Source organism: Amphibalanus amphitrite, unplaced genomic scaffold (assembly GCF_019059575.1).
Source record: "Amphibalanus amphitrite isolate SeventyFive unplaced genomic scaffold, NRLGWU_Aamphi_draft 000149F_arrow, whole genome shotgun sequence".
Taxonomy (NCBI): domain Eukaryota; kingdom Metazoa; phylum Arthropoda; class Thecostraca; order Balanomorpha; family Balanidae; genus Amphibalanus; species Amphibalanus amphitrite.
In genome coordinates this window covers 875,985-891,960 of record NW_024881644.1, presented here as the reverse complement: position 1 = coordinate 891,960, position 15,976 = coordinate 875,985, and the positions used below count along the sequence as shown (strand labels likewise).

At 54.2% G+C, this 15,976-nt stretch overlaps 1 protein-coding gene across 3 annotated transcripts in view; it reads right to left on the bottom strand.

The window, feature by feature from the left end:
• Positions 1–15,976, bottom strand: part of LOC122382872 (rhotekin-like) — a 94,543-nt gene that overhangs the window by 36,022 nt on the left and 42,545 nt on the right. The window contains exon 1 of one of the 3 annotated variants that reach the window (XM_043368732.1): positions 7,429–7,813. The exons of the other annotated variants lie outside the window; for them this stretch is intronic. Within the exon in view, the coding sequence (XP_043224667.1) occupies positions 7,429–7,575 (147 nt within the window). The 5' untranslated portion in view covers positions 7,576–7,813. Of the gene's footprint in view, positions 1–7,428; positions 7,814–15,976 lie in introns of those variants that run through there. 3 annotated transcript variants of the gene reach the window in all.

The window sequence follows — 15,976 nt, the reverse complement described above, 5'->3', positions numbered from 1 at the left end:
GTTGGCTTCTTGGAAATTGTCGACATTCGACCTGGAAATCGGCGAAATTTTGCCTTCAATGACCTACTGGGGCATTCCACGATAGATCGACAAAAAAAAAAAAAACTTAAAATTTTCACCCGCATATTTTATTTTTTGCTAAAAATTGGTCTAATGGGTTGTGATGGGCGGGGAACCCAGCTGTGCCAAGGATTTTTTTCTTCGAACAACGGTTTCCGAGATATAGCCTCGGGCAGTTCCTGGAGGTCACGCTGCAACCCTATGTTTGGCGGCTTATAACTCAGAAACTATTGGTTTTCTATGGTAAAAACTTGATATGGTTCAACTTGCAATCATCCAGCGAACGTTTTGGCTATCTCGGATTTTCGATTTTTGAAAATTTTGATCACGTGACATCTTGATCTTTTTTTCGAAGAGTGACCTTGATATTTTCCCAACTGAAAGTCGTAATTTTGTCTGATGACGATTAAAGCCTTATCAATTTTCATTCATATGCGATAATAAAAAAGTGGCTTTCGGCCTGCGTTGACCTCAGGTCAGGTCATTTTTATGACCTGTCCATTATTACGAGCGGGAGCGACAGCGAGATCTCGAGAACAAAGCAAGATAGCGACAAGCGGTAAACGGTACAGGGTACACATGGATAAGGTCTACAATTTTTACTCAAGTCATTTTCAGGTCAGGTCAAAGATGACGTCACAGGGGTAAAAAGAAAGTCTAAATGGCGGCACTACATATATATGAAGTTTTTCTCGAATAACTTTCGAAGTATCCCAGCTAGGAACAAACTAATAGCACCATCGTGATCCTCTCGTCGATCCGCATCGAAACATGTGTATGTTGACCTCGAAAGGTCAAGGTCAAAAGTTGACCTTAGGTCACGTGACCTTAAGGTCATCATATATATCATTCGATGGGCCTTGACGAGCTGAACACAATGAGCCTATCCGCGCGGCTGTATCTCAAACATGTAAGGAGTTATTAGCAAAAAACATTTGGTGACCTTTAATGACGTCACATGACCCAACAGCAACGTCACAGTTGACCAAGAGCAAACAAGGTCTCAAGGTAGTCAAAGCTAGTCGCATATGGAGTCACTCATGGTATATTAGGCAATTCCGACGCGTTTAAGTGTAAAAATAAGGGAGCTGATTTTTCCCCAATTGACTTAGGTATAATGGGGTGGTCAAGAAATTGACCTGACCTCAGGTCATCGGTATCGAAATTCAAAACGAACTGGCGCTAGGCAAAAGCAAACGGATTGGTGCCTATTCTACGTCTCTTTCTTTATTAGATCAAAAGGTACAGCCAAAACCATTTTGACTTCCTTTTTACCCCTGTGACGTCATCTTTGACCTGACCTGAAAATGACCACAGTAAAAATTGTAGACCTTATCCGTGTGAATCCTGTATCGTTTACCACTTGTCGCTATCTTGCTTTAGTCTCGAGATCTCGCTGTCGCTCCCGCTCGTAATAATGGACAGGTCATAAAAATGACCTGATCTCAGGTCAATGCAGGCCGAAAGCCACTTTTTTATTGTCGCATATGAATGACAATTGATAAGGCTTTAATCGTCATCAGACAAAATTGCGACTTTCAGTTGGGAAAATATCAAGGTCACTCTTCGAAAAAAAAGATCAAGATGTCACGTGATCAAAATTTTCAAAAATCGAAAATCCGAGATAGCCAAAACGTTCGCTGGTTGATTGCAAGTTGAACCGTATGAAGTTTTTACCATTGAAAACCAATAGTTTCTAAGTTATAAGCCGCCAAACATAGGGTTGCAGCGTGACCTCGAGGAATTGCCTGAGGCTATATCTCGGAAACCGGTGTTCGAAGAAAAAAATCCTTGGCACAGCTGGCTTCCCCGCCCATAACAACCCATTAGACCAATTTTAAGCAAAAAATAAAATATGAGGGTGTACGGCTTTGGTCGATCTATCGTGGAATGTATCTCTGGTGACCTGACCTTTGACCTGACCAAAAAATTCACCGAAGTGATTTCCTCATTATTTTTGACGCTCTTTCGAACGCCGCCTTCCGCGTATCGCTACGTGGCCCAGGAGCCGAGTTAGAAGGGGGGGGGTGTTCAAACACCCCCCCCCCCAGCAGGGCGTGGAAATCCAGGACCCCCAGCTGGGCGGGGGTTAATTATCGAAATGGTGGTCTGGTTCAACACCTGCTTACGATGCCCGTGATTATCAGCGGATACCATGAAACTCAGGCACAAAACGAGAGCCAAACGGCGAGACACAAGTGAGGCTCCAGAGTCCGCTCCTTCGTTCGCTCCACACCGATCTCAGCTCAGCTCAACGCCCGCCCAGCGCCCAGTTCAGCACCCGCCCCGCCCAGCGCTGGCGTGCTAATGAATTCAACCAGTGGGCCGGGCCGGCTGAATTCATGTTATGCTGATGCAGAGGAGCCTCGCGGTCAGACATTCAGCCGGGACATCTATCACGCGGTCCCGCGCGTCAGAGATGCTCGCCAGGCGGGAAGGACGGCGTCCGGTGTGCACAGAGTTCAGTGCGTGCACTGCCAGGCGTGCACCAGTGTGCACAGTGCACTATGAGTGTGCAGAGTGCACCGTAGAGCACACGCACAATTGTGGCTAAGAAAACTGGGTGTTATCAGGAGTTCTTACACAAAGCTGCACAATGCACATTATGCGGCACTTGTGATGCCTAAGGAAGATAACACTTTGCACGGAAGGCACAAGACCCGCGTAAGAGCAACAGCAGCCCTGCAACAGCTTGGCCGTTTTCAACTCGCAAATCAGTCGCTTTGGGAAACTGGCGAGGCGTATGAGCTTCACTCTAGTCACAAGCATCTATCTATATCCGTTGCGTCGTGCAACAAATTTAAACAACGCCACATCAATCTGCTTGGTGCTTATTGCTACTCGATGATGGAACATACGGCGAAAACCTTAGTCATCTCGTGTCCGCGAATACGTGCCTTCCCACCATTCTACACCGCGCCAATTCCTGGCACTGCGTTTGCCTATCTACACGGCAGCGTTTCGCCTTTTGTCCCACGCCACACATCCATACCATCCCTGTCTGGTTCCCAGCCGCGCCAGCCGGCGACACCGCTCGAGGGCAGCTATAAAACTCTGCCCATCCCCTAGCAGACGGTGGCCCACTCCGACCGTCCGGGCCGATACAGGTCACAGTAGCCATTGGCACAGATCGAGACAGTGCCGAGCCACACAGCGGGACCGTAATAGGCGATCACAGATACAGACAGAGCAGAGCGGTGCAGCAGTCCCGTAACAGCCAGACCGCCACCTGTCGTACAGATCACAGGGAGCCATTACTGCCAGCTGTGACCCGACCGAACACTGAGGTCATGGCTCGCATTGCTTCGACACAGCGGGCGGCAGTGGCGGAGCAGCGGGCGGACGGCAGGGCGGCAGTTCGGGGCGGATCCGCCACGGGCGGGGGCGGGGGCGGTAGCGGCGGCTGTAGCTCACGTCTTCCGCTAAACATTATGGCCGGGTCTCCACCCACTCGTAAGGCGGGCGCGGCAGCACTTCCGTCGGAGAGCGGCGGTCTCGGCGCGTTACAGACGTCAGATTTGTCGCGGACTGACACCAGCAGCCAGGATCCGTGTCCGAACCAGAGATACACTTCGATCGCCGCATACGGGACATTGTCGCGATGTCAGACACCATAACATCACGTGTCGCTAAAAGCCGACGACGGCTAGATGGAGAGAATACAGTTACGCGTTCAAGATAAGATCAGTGTACCGTTTTTATGAGGAAGCGGAACAGAACTTCTCCTCACACGCGACATTCACCGACCGTTGCGTCTGAGAGAGATAACGAACGCACCACTTCATCTTGTGTGCGAGATTGGAGCTGTCGTCGCGAGGTGAGCACACTTTGTCACACCTGTCAGGGCCGCGTCGGCACAGGAAACATCATCACGGAAAGGGGTCCGACACGGCGCATCCTGCATTACAATTTACAAGGCAACAGGAGTTACAAGACTACCTACCTGGCCTGGCGCACCCGTGCAGAGCGTAATTCTCATCTAGGATTGGTCGCGGGCGAGGCTAAATCCGGTAGAGGTCTAAATGGGAAGTGGAGACGTTCAACATCTCCATGAGATTTCTGTTCCTCCGTCCTCTGTTTACGATCATGGGAGGGACATCCGCAGTGACTGCTGCGATGCGTGATGATGATGCTCATGGGTTTAAACGGGTAAATGGTCTCAACTAGCTCGGATGACATCGTAACTGGAATTGTTACGGCTTGTGCCAGTTGTAATCGCTGCACGAGACAGATTTCGTGGACACTTGCAACGATTACATGGATTTGTGCAGATGTATTTGAAAGCAACGCTATCCCTGTGGTAGGTTATGGGTTTAGTCTGTTGCCAAAATGGAAGAACGCTCAGCAGATAATGGTCACAGAAATAGTTCAACTATTGGAACAACAGTGATAAAAAGCATCAGCCATTCTCTATAGAGTTTAACAACGTCACGAACACATTGGTGGTGTGGTTAAGTGCCGATTGAAAATTTATTTTATCGCCTCGGACCGTATCAACATTTTTACGGCCATCGCCAGCACTTTGGCGTCACGGCTCATGGACTATCCATGGCCAATCGTAGCGAGGAAGCCTGCAGATCCGTGGGGAGCGGCTGGCCACGAATGATTCACGCCTCCCGGTCCCGACACAGCGGTACTGGGTGCCGCCCTACGAACTGAACGGGAGGTCGAGCGTTCGAGGGTGTGGCGATATGTGCAAGGTGAGTCACGAATTCGCTACACTCCTTCCAACCTCTCCCTGGAGATGACGAGATTGAGACAGACCGAGACGCACCTTTCCGCCGCAAACACGACTGCATTTCACATCCTGTGCGGGTTTCTCAACAGGCAGACTTCACGGAGTGTGTCTGTCTTCCCGGGTGTCTCAGTCGCCCCTTTACGGCATGGTATGACGGATGGCCATCTCCGAAACGAGCCGCGGCTCAGTTTGGAGTCACGAATGCGATGTAGTAACGAGAAAGCGTGACGTAGACGAGGTCCGTGACACCCGACCCTAACCTTCGTGTAGAGATAATGTAAAGGACAATTTGTGAGGACGCAGAGATGCCCTATACAAGATGTAACACACGAAAAAATGACAAATAGGAAGGGAGGTCGAGACAAGCCACAAGAAGGAAATGAACAGACAGGATGTAGAGGGCTGTCAAATGTGTGAGGAGATCAAGGACAGGAAAGGGAGGGGACAACAGAGTGGCGCAAAGAGGATGGAAAGAGGGGTGGAGAGAGTATGGGGAGCTGGGGAGAGTGGGAGCGCGAGAATAGGTCTGGCATCACCACAGTCGTGAGCCAAGACCACAGCTACTGAAATAGAACCTCCTGAAAGCCAGGACGGAAGACACCCGATATATATCCAGGGGCCGCTACTCAAGGTCGGGCACTGGAGACTCACCTCTTGAGTTTAAATTTAGCGGAGATCTATAACTCACACGAGTGTGCCAGCTCTCTCGCCGAGTTTAACAAAGCGCGTCCACATCTCAGTTCTCACCAAAACAGTTTAACTAAGGTGATCTCAAACGCAGCTTAGGGAAGACCCCTGTCCCAAGAGGTCAAACAAAGGGTTCCATTAGAAGTTTATAATGATGACACGTCAAGGTGTAGTTCAGACAGTTGAAGGGGACTCGCACACGAAGGGTCAAAATGAAAGAGTCATCTCACTCTCTTATCACTCGTCTGACGGCAGCCATTAGCATATTTTACGCACAGCTGCACGCACAGGCCCATCTGGGATCTCTTCGTCAGCGCTTATGGCTTGCAGGCGTGCACTCAAGGACTCGAGGTCGGTCCCTGCAGCACAGTGACGAGCGAAAGATGGACCCTGACGAGCAGCCCACAAACCCCGAACAGAGTCGGATTTTGAGCCGGCTTCCCCACTGACCGATTTTTTTTACCACCTGTTGATTTTCCAACATCTGTTGGCGTGACTGTGAAGTGGGACTGAACAGCGGAACAAGAGGAAAGGCGTGACGATGGAACATATCGCTATTCTGTGGCTAGACGGTGTAAGATCACACACCTGACCGCGACGGTTGCGGCGCGGGAGCGACTAACTGTTCGCGGTGATGGCAGCGATGACTTTGCAGGAAAACAGGCCGACCCAGTCCGTGGAACGACTCGAGACGACGCGACGTCGGGAACAATACAGCCCAGCCGCGAGAAGGGTACTCCGTCGAGGACATGAAAGGCTGAGGATGGGGCGGGCGGAAGACAACAAATGTGCCTAGGAGCGTGACGTGAACGCTGGATCCGTGCGTGACGGTGTTTACCCAAAGTCGAGTTGACACGTGAGCAGACAATCAGTGGTGTCACCAGTCACGTCTGACCCCGTTCAGCGGGTCACACATCGCACGCGTCCCATCACACTTCACTGGCTCACCCTATCGACTCACACCCGCACACCATCCACCTCACCACAAACGAACGCACTCACACACGCACACACACGCACGACCACACCGGTACGCGCGCACAGACAGACAGACACGGTTGTCAGAGACATGCTCGTTGCCTGGGGTTGGTGAGGAGGGCGCGGGGGCGCCCGCAGCGGCGCGTGTCACCCAAACAAACAGCCAGACGGGGTAAACAGTGGTACCCGCCCACGCCACGTCTGACTGGGCTGACGGCTCGGCTCGCAGCTGGCCTTGACCGGTCTGCACCAAATCTGCACTTAATCTGCACTTATTTTGTAACCATTCGCCGCCCAGTGTGTGATCAATGTGTTTCCTCCAGTCTACGCCCTAACATCATATTTCAATGTGTAGCTCTAAAAAGGAAATTTAAGACAAGCGATATAAATCTAATGTTTGTTTAGGGTCTGCAAAGTCAAATAACAATTTAATATCTATATTCCACCAGCTTGTAACCGAAGCAAAAACGTTCAAAATGCAGTGATTCGAAATGATTGCCAGCAAACTTTTTCACTGGTTTCAACAAACATTCATCAAACCTGTCATAGTATTTTTGCTCCCCACCTAATTAACAAACCACCAGCCATTCAATTACCCCAGCCGGTCAGTATTTTTAAAACAAGCAAGCACGATGACTGCAAATATTTGCACAGCCAAATGTCAACGTCCACCAGGCAGCGCCACGTCCGAACCCGGACCCACCGACAAACAGGAGGGCCAACAAATCGGTCCGGCGCGTCGTCACCGCACCCAGAGCAGCTAAGTTTCCTGCACAGTTCGCCACCAGCCCGGCCACCCCACAGCCGGCCTAACGGCTCTCCAATTTTTCCCCAGCGCGCGCCCCGGTCCCGACTGGTGAAAGCGTCCACCGAAGGCCGATCATGGACCGTCAATCAAACTGCTTCGTCGCTCCCGGGGTCCCGGAGACCTCCCGTGGGCAGGCAGTGGGTGGATCGTGCATTACCTTGTTGTTGTGTGCCAGTTGTTTGATGTAGTAGAGATCCAGGTCCTGAATGACGTCCAGCTTCGGCGGCGAAATTCGCTCCCCGCGGCGTTCCTTGCCACTACCACCACCGACCATCGCCGCCGGTGACGGAAAGCACGTGTTCATGACCTCTCACCACAGACTGCACTTGACCGCGGCGTCTGACCTCACTGACCCCGCTTGACCTCGCTGCTGCACCGCGCGGAGTGGACGGTTATTTCACTGTCACGTGTGATCGGACGGCGGACGGTTCCAGCTCAGAGGGACGGGGGAACACACAAGACCCCAGCCCACCTCACTATACCTCTCCCAGATCACCACGCTGTCTTGCCACCTCGAACAGCGCGCTCCCCACCCGACCACCGCGTAGCGCCGTCTGCGGCTATTTTCAAGCCACGCCGCCGCCGCCGCCCATTCAGCGGGTGGCCAGCGGCGCGGTGACGTCATGTGGAGTAATGACGTCACCAGGGGCGCCGTATTGGACAGCGGTACCGCAGGCAGCAACGGCGGTGGCTGAACGTGACGAATCCGCATGAATATCAAAGTTTATTTTGCCTGCTAGCTGTCAGCAATCGCAAGCACTGGATCTGATGATGCGAGTCTAAATCGTTGGGACCTGAAACGGAGGCCGCCAAACGAATACCTAAATCATTTTAAAGATATTTAACTACCAAAATTATCGGCTAGGTGAAAGATATGAGAGCTTGTCGTTTTTGCGAGATTGCCAAGAAATTGATAATAAATTAAGGATAAACAGGTCGTAGACAGAACACTTGGTACTCGGCCACAGCCATGATTTGTGAGTTGATTCTGGAAATAAAGCTCCCTTCAATTCACCAAATGATGAAAATGTAGTGATGGCCTAATGTAACTTACGAGTATATCAGAGTAAGAATCAATATTCTACAATGTCAAACAAAAGTTGACCAGGTGTGTTCTGTTCAGCGTGTTCTCCGAACCGGACCGGATGATCAGCAGACCGAACTAGCCCACCTCAAGCACTGCCCAGGAAGAAATACTGCCGTGCGTGTCGCTCGGACGGCGCACATAACGCACTCGTCTACCCCCTGCCTCTGCGCGCGTGGCAGCCGGCGGAATCCCGCCGCGCACCGGAGTGGAACCAGCTGGGACGGGAGGAGGCTGACATACGACCCGGCACAGCGGACCAGCGACGGACGACGACTCATCACGACACAGCGTGAGACGGGGAGGTAAACACACGATCCCCGACGCATGGAGTTAGACGCAAGGTATGAGATGCGCTGACTGAGACGTGAGCCCTGAGACGAGCGCGTGAGTCATGAACATGATGGACGTCGGGCTCGCAGAATGACACGCAGACGTGGAAACGCACGGCGGGAGACGCGCGGAATGTAATTTAGTGCACGGCGTGGAACTCACGCCGTGCTATGGTGTCCGTGAAACGCTACAGAATGAGACGGAACGCTGGGAAACCGTCCAGGACGGCACGACTGGTGCCGCGCCTAGCCGTGCCAAGTCACACCATAGCCGACCATGGAGCGGAAATTACGTCATCAGCTATCAGGGTCCAGGGAGTGGTGTGGTGTCTCGAGATACGTCATAGACCTCTGTGCTACGTCCATCCAGATTCGTCTTCTCGGTCTTCTCTAGCGCTAAAGCAGAAGCCATAGCCTGGAAGGACACTATTCCGTGATGTCACGCAACACAATGTAACATCACGTAACATTACGTCATCCAGGCCCTTGCGACCAACTAAGCAGAGCAAAAAAACAGGCGGTGCCAACAACTGGAAGTCTTGCAATATACGAAGCTGGCCTGGCTCCAACCCGATGCAATGCAATCGCCCAGTCGTATCACCTGGTCCGTCCACACCATAGAGCAAACCTCTGATCGGATACAAGAAGACGAGCGCTGGCAGGCGAACCGAAACCCGAGAGACCACCTGAGGAGCCGAGCACCACCTGACCTAAATGACCGACCCGGCGAGCTCGGAGCTCCGGCTGCGGGCCACACCTGATCTCCTGCGAGGGGGATTCTCTGAGGCGGTGTAGTAGGGCGAGGCGCGCTTCCCGTGCTCACTCGGGAGTCGACTCGGGACGGCCCATCTGCTCGCACTGTCGGCGCCCGCTCGGGAGGTCAGGGATGGCGCTGTGCTCATTAGAAAGAATGCCAAGCCACCTGGCCCCCCGCTGCTGATGTCGGACGGCCGGCTGAGCAAAAACCGACGCCACTTTGCCGCCGCCTCCCTCGCCACCTCTGCTTCTCAGGACGCGACGGGAGGATGGACTCAGCAACTGCTGCGAGCTTGTGGACGGTGTGAATTTACGGAGAAGTGAATTGTGTCCGCATGTCACAGCATAGGAATGAAAAAGGTGCCACAAATGGCGAACTTAAGGGGAGCTTCCTTGCATTCACCAGAGATTGTGCCTGAGATTGTTAAGGAAGAGATATTGCAATTGCAAATGTTATTAAAATGTCGCGAATGGTCTGCACTAAGGTTATATGACTCTGATCATACGAAAATTCGTATGGATAAGCAAAACTGCTGAGGTTGCAGTGGACATTCAGGATTGTAGCCTGCAAAGAAAAAACCTATCATTCGTCCTCAGTTTACACTTAACACACTTTCACCGAAGCCCTCTTATAAAAGTCCATCACCAGTATGCTGGCCTGAGACCACTCAGCCTTTCAGTCAAACTCTTCCCACAGAGGACCGAGCCGCGACAGTCGGCTATAGTTTATATTACGCCTCTCGCTCCTGCTAGCACTGAACCTTGTCCCATCCGTTGCAGAGCGGACAGCGGACAGCGGTCAGCGGGCGGCGGGCAGCGGCCTGGTGTCGCCCATCTGATTCTGCACGACTCGCTGGCCAGGGATATAGAGCGTGTCCGAGGCCGCGCCGCACCGGCCACCCCAGAAGAATCGCTGACCGTGAGCTCAAAGTGATGGTCACTGCTCGGAGTTACGAGCATGACCATTGGCCAGTGACGTGACCTGGACAGACACGCATATAGATTAAACAAAGTTAGGGAAGCAAAACGGAAAGTGTGAGCACATTGATATAGTAAAAGGCATACAATATGTGTGCCAATTACTTTCAAAAGCTCATCACCACGGCCCATGGGAACATAACGAATGACAAGCATTTCCGTAAGTGCCACGTAAGATTTTCACTGCCCCCAGGGTAGGGACCACCCCACAGTCGGGTTTCCGCGTGCCGTCTCACCATCTCAGCGTCGATGCCAAACACATGTCACCGCTGTGAGGCGGAGGTGACAGTGGCAGGCGGGAGAGGCGGCGGGAGACGCGGAGGTGACGGCGGCGGGCGGGAGAGGGGACGGCGGCGGGCGGGAGAGGAAACGGCGGCAGGCAGGAGAGGAGACGGCAGCAGGCAGGAGAGGAGACGGCGGCAGGCAGGAGAGGAGGCGGCGGCAGGCGCCACAGAGGCGACGGAGGCATGCAGAGGCGGCAGACGGGGGAGGCGACGGCGTGAGAGGCGGCGCGGCACACAGGCGGGGAACGCGGCAGACAGCGACGGGGCGTGGCGCCGACGGAAGTTAGTGCCACTATACGACTGGCGCCTCCCCCTATGGGGTCCGACGCACTCCTTTCCCGGTCGTCCATCAAGGAGCACTGCTTATCTTCCATTCTACGGGGCAGAGAGGTGCAAGAGATTGAAATGAATACCAGCTTACAATATTAAGGAATGCCTGAGAGGTTTTACATTTCCGGTTATTCAATTATATGGCGATTATAATAGCATTACTGTAACTGCGGTTTGTGAGCTACCAACTATTCCCCGATTTCGCAGTAAGTTCCCATGTTCAAACGGCACCGCTCGCCTCAGCCGTGGCCTCCAATTGTTCCCACGGAGAGCCCGGTGGCCCAGTATGGGACAGCCGTACAGAGCGGGGACAGGGAGCCGGAGGACCGCCACAGTTCCGGGCTAGCTCGGCTTCCGGGAGGGCTGAGCCGCGCGGACCTGTATCACGGGACAGCTGCAGGGACTGGACGGCCGGTACACGGTATCACAGCTCAGGTGAGGGCGAGAGTGGTTTAGAAGTCGCCAGGGTTCCCCATCGTTCACACCGACTTAGAAAGCTATGCGACTTATGGATGAGTGCTAAGCTTGTGGATGCCTTAAATAATCGGGCATCAAAGATGGAAGTAAATGTTATTCCATAAGATAAGGACAACAATTCAATTATTATCTTATGTTCATATTTAAACATGGGTCCATGACTACACTACATCCATTCATCAGAAAAATCATCGTCCATTTACCGTCTGGCCTCAGCTGCCATGGGTAGACGACAGTGACAAATCGCCTCGCGAGCCCCTCCCTCCCCATCGCAGTCACTCCTGACACTACTTCCGTCATCCGACGGACGCCCGACTCGCCGACTGACTGACCGTGCTATTTCTGTCGTCCCTGGGCGCGCCGAAATCGTCTACTTCCCGTGCCGGACCACACGCACTAGACGCCTACCGCACCGGTAGACGAATCCAACGCACACAAACCGACGCACAGTGTCAGCAGACCCGTCAGCGCCAGCCCAAAGAGCAATTCATCATGGTTGGAACCGTCGACAGGAAGTTACAGTAACCCAGTTGTGCTGGTCAAAGATATCATTCATACCAGCTCATCAAGCACCTTCAAAGCGAGCGCTGCCGTTGAGGGGCTGAAGGGGCGTGGAAAGTCGCGTCGGCGCGACGGGACTTGCTCACAGGTGGGGTGATTGATGGTGCGCTCACTCAATACCGGGTTGCATAAGCTCTCCGAACCTCTCCGCTTGACAGGTGCCTTGTTCGGGGATTAGCAGCCGATGATGGCCGACCATGAGAGGGCCGGTTTCTCTGCAAGCGGGGACGGGGAGCTTCTGTGAGCTCAGTGGCAGCAGTGTCAGCGGCAGTAGCAGCGACGCCGGCGGAGTTTGGACCGGACGGCATTATCGCCACAGCCAACCTCCCACCAACGCAGTGAGGTCACCGACATCCGCAGGTCAACCGTCGGAGTCGGACTGCTCCCGATAAAGGCCGAGACAATGTCGGGAGGAAGGAAGGACGGGCCGACGGGCGGATGGTGGAGGCCGGACGGGGGCAAGACGACGCCTGAACTGACCGGATATCGAGAAGATCCCACGTGACCAACCGACGCGACGGAGAGACGGAGGGGAAAAAATACAAATAATATTCAAGCCCTTCTAAAATCAAGCAGATTTTTTCAACAGGCAACTCACTGCAACCACCGCAATAGTGGTAAATTTCAGAGAGTGAGCAATATTTCATCTGCCCGACCACAAACTGCACGGGAGCTGTGAGAGCGGCGAGACCTCTACCCCGCGGTGCTGTATCGTGTCTGACCCGGGAGGTGCGTCGGTCAGAGTCCCTCGGTCACGTCCGTCCAACAGAGGGACCGGCCAGCGCAAACACGTCCCCACCCACCCGGCGGCCAACAGAGCGGGCCGATCGGACCACCCAGCCGGACCCCGCGCGGTGCCGAGCTGGGTCAAACGGGTCGGGTGGGGTGGGGGGTGACCAGAGAGCAAACGCAGGGGAGAGAAAGGTCATCAGACCCACTCCCGCCGCGAGAGAAATGACCCTAGATGCAGCACAATTGCATATTGCACAGCACGGGTTGAGTTGAGAGCTCAAACCCATCGAGTCTCATGTGGCTTCCACCGAGTGTCATTGCAGCCTCACAGCAAAAATTCGAGGCGGCGTTTCAAACAGCATGACTACCCACCATCGCTCATATACCGGCGACTATATACGGCGGCGAAAAAGGCGCAGAGTCATGAGCTGCGTTCATGACAGTCCAACGGGACAGAATCCGGTCCATCGTCCACCACACCGTCCGCAGCGCACTGCAGCGTCTCATGAACGCTTGTAAGGGTTCATGAGGGTATGTCAACCGTGACCGCAGCGGGTCTGGACTCTGGACTGACCCGTGCCGGACCGGACTGTCGTGACATAGTCCGGTTTGTTCAGTTCATTCGACCCGATGGTCCAGTCATGGTTGAACCGATGACCGAGATCAGTTAGACACGATATGTGCCATAACGTCCCCCACATGCATCACCAAGACGGCTGGACCAGGCAGCCCTCCGGCTAGCTGCACTGCCGTCGTTCCGGCCAACGGCAGCGGCGGCGGCTGGGAAAACGGTCACGCCACGATTGAGACGCTTTGCGGCGATCGCCGGCGCACCAGTGTGCCATTTCTGTCGCCATCGGGCGCCGCCGTCATCGCAGCTGGCAGTATGTACGGCGCCGCCGGCGACGGGCGGGCCCGAATTCGAGGCACGTCCGCGCCGCGTTGGTAACCGCTGCGCCAGATATGCAGATGGCTTCGTGCGGCGGATGTGGCAAACGCGACGCGTTGTGTGAAGTGTGAGAGATGCCCGTCGTGATGCCTCGTGTCTTCTCCGTTAGGGCAAGTTCACGGCATGAACAGCGGGGTGTGAGACTCGTGAGATCACCCCTCCGCGAGGCGCCCTGTCGAGATCGCTCCACCATTCAATCTTCCTCGCAGTGACGGAACGTTCCCCCTCCCCGACTCGGACACCCCAGGCCGTGGCGCTCGGGTCAGCGCACAGTCGGTGTCCCCCAAGAGCAGCTATCGGCACCACATCTCCACCGGTGTGTCAGGGTGGGTCGGCACGCGTCCCATGTGTGGCTCTAGGTGCGCCGAACTTTCGGTCACGCCCGTCGCTGAAATACCCGACTGACGCGTCCCTGAGGCTCGGCAGACAGTCCCCGCCGGTCCGCCCCAATCCTGGCGTGTCCCTGGCCTGGGAGCGACAGCTAGGACTAGTCTGATCCAGATGCGATCGCAGATAGCGCCTCACTAATGCCGCTCGCCAGGTCAAGGCTCGAACGCATACGAGCTGGGATGATCGGCAGGATCGGGCCTACTGCACCGCACCGATAATCCCCTCAGGTCCAGCGAGAGCACGCGATGGCGACCGTCGGAAATCCGCCGCCGGAAGGCCAAACGACGAGCTTGCACGAGACAGGAATCAGACGAGCCGGCGGTGCTGCGAGGCTGAAAACCGGTATCCAATGCAGAGCTAATGTCTGGAGGCACTCCACCCGACTCGACTCCAGCCAGGCGAGACCGCAAATGCCACTCCCGTGAGTGCCGCCCACACCTGTGCAAAGATCAACATACGATGGCGCGACCATTTGAGGGCGCGAGGGCGGTGTCTTTGCGCTTAAAGGCGTTGCAGCTGATGTGATTTCATGACCGTAATGGATTTCTTGTTGCTGTTGACTCACGTACCACTCCGAGGGCGATATGTGATCGTTTATGATATTCAAGGGGCTACGGCATACCACCACCCCTCAATCATCACCAACAGCACCTAACCACGCCATGTGACCCGCTGAAGTTCTGCGCCTTCCCAGCACCCTGTGTGGGCTCGAACCAGCTCACTAAGCCCCGACAGAGCATTGGCGGAGTAAACACTGCAGCTCCCATGAATTAGGATAAACAGACAGCGGCGCACGGCCGGCGGTCCGACTGGCATGGGTCGGTGGCCAGCCCAGCCGCTGAGCTGAGCGGGTAGGGTTACACAGGCGGGCGAACTTCCGGGTGTGCCGGGTAGGTGGGCGAAAGGCGTCCTCTCTGGTGGGATGCGCCTCTTTGTACCGCTCCCTCTTAAAAAAGCATAGGAGATGGCCTGTCTCAGAAAAACGACGAACATCTAAGCGAATGGATTTTCAAAGTTTATAAGCTAGGGTATTTAGTGGCCATTTCGAATCAGAAAACACCATCCGCTCGATCTCTGCATTCGAAGACACATCGCCTTTAGTCATCCAACCAGCCGCAGCAGCAAATGAAAAGTTTGACGAGCGCGTTGTTGGGTAGTCTGCACTCGAACAGGACGAGGCTGCCGCCCACCAATCAGCTGCTGATTGGGCACCAATCGAGCCACTGATTGGTCGAAATTCGACAGTCGCCACAAAACACGCACCGCGCGGTCAACAGAGGGGAGGTAAAACACGTCCCTTGCGACGCCACGCTATTGTCACTGGTGACAAGGCGCGTTATATTAATCTGCTTATAAGCAGAATGACGACTACAACTTCAATTCATGACAGCAGACAGAATGAGAAGCTGTAGTCAAATGATGGATGGAATAGCGCCAAGAATGGAGCCCAGAGGAAGCACCATGAATCAGCTCTTGCGTGAACGGAGGGAGGGAGACTGTTAACATCTTCCACAAACCGGATCTCGGGCTTACCCCAAGACTACCTGCAACAGACTGCAGTAGCACCAATTGATTGGCGAGACAAGATGCCTCCGTGAAAGGCAGAGTTTCGATAATAGCGAACAGGCACTAGCTCTACCCAACCAATGTCACTACGGATTTAACATCACAAGAAAATCCCGTGACGTCATTGGGGACAACAGTTCGCCGGTTTACGGTTTTTGTCGCCGGCGGTTTGTTGCTTAGGTTTTGCGCGTCCAAGGTTGTCAGTGTGCCGACCGCGCCGCTATGTGGAGAAGGACGGATAAAAGGAGACCGACTGGTCGGCTGGT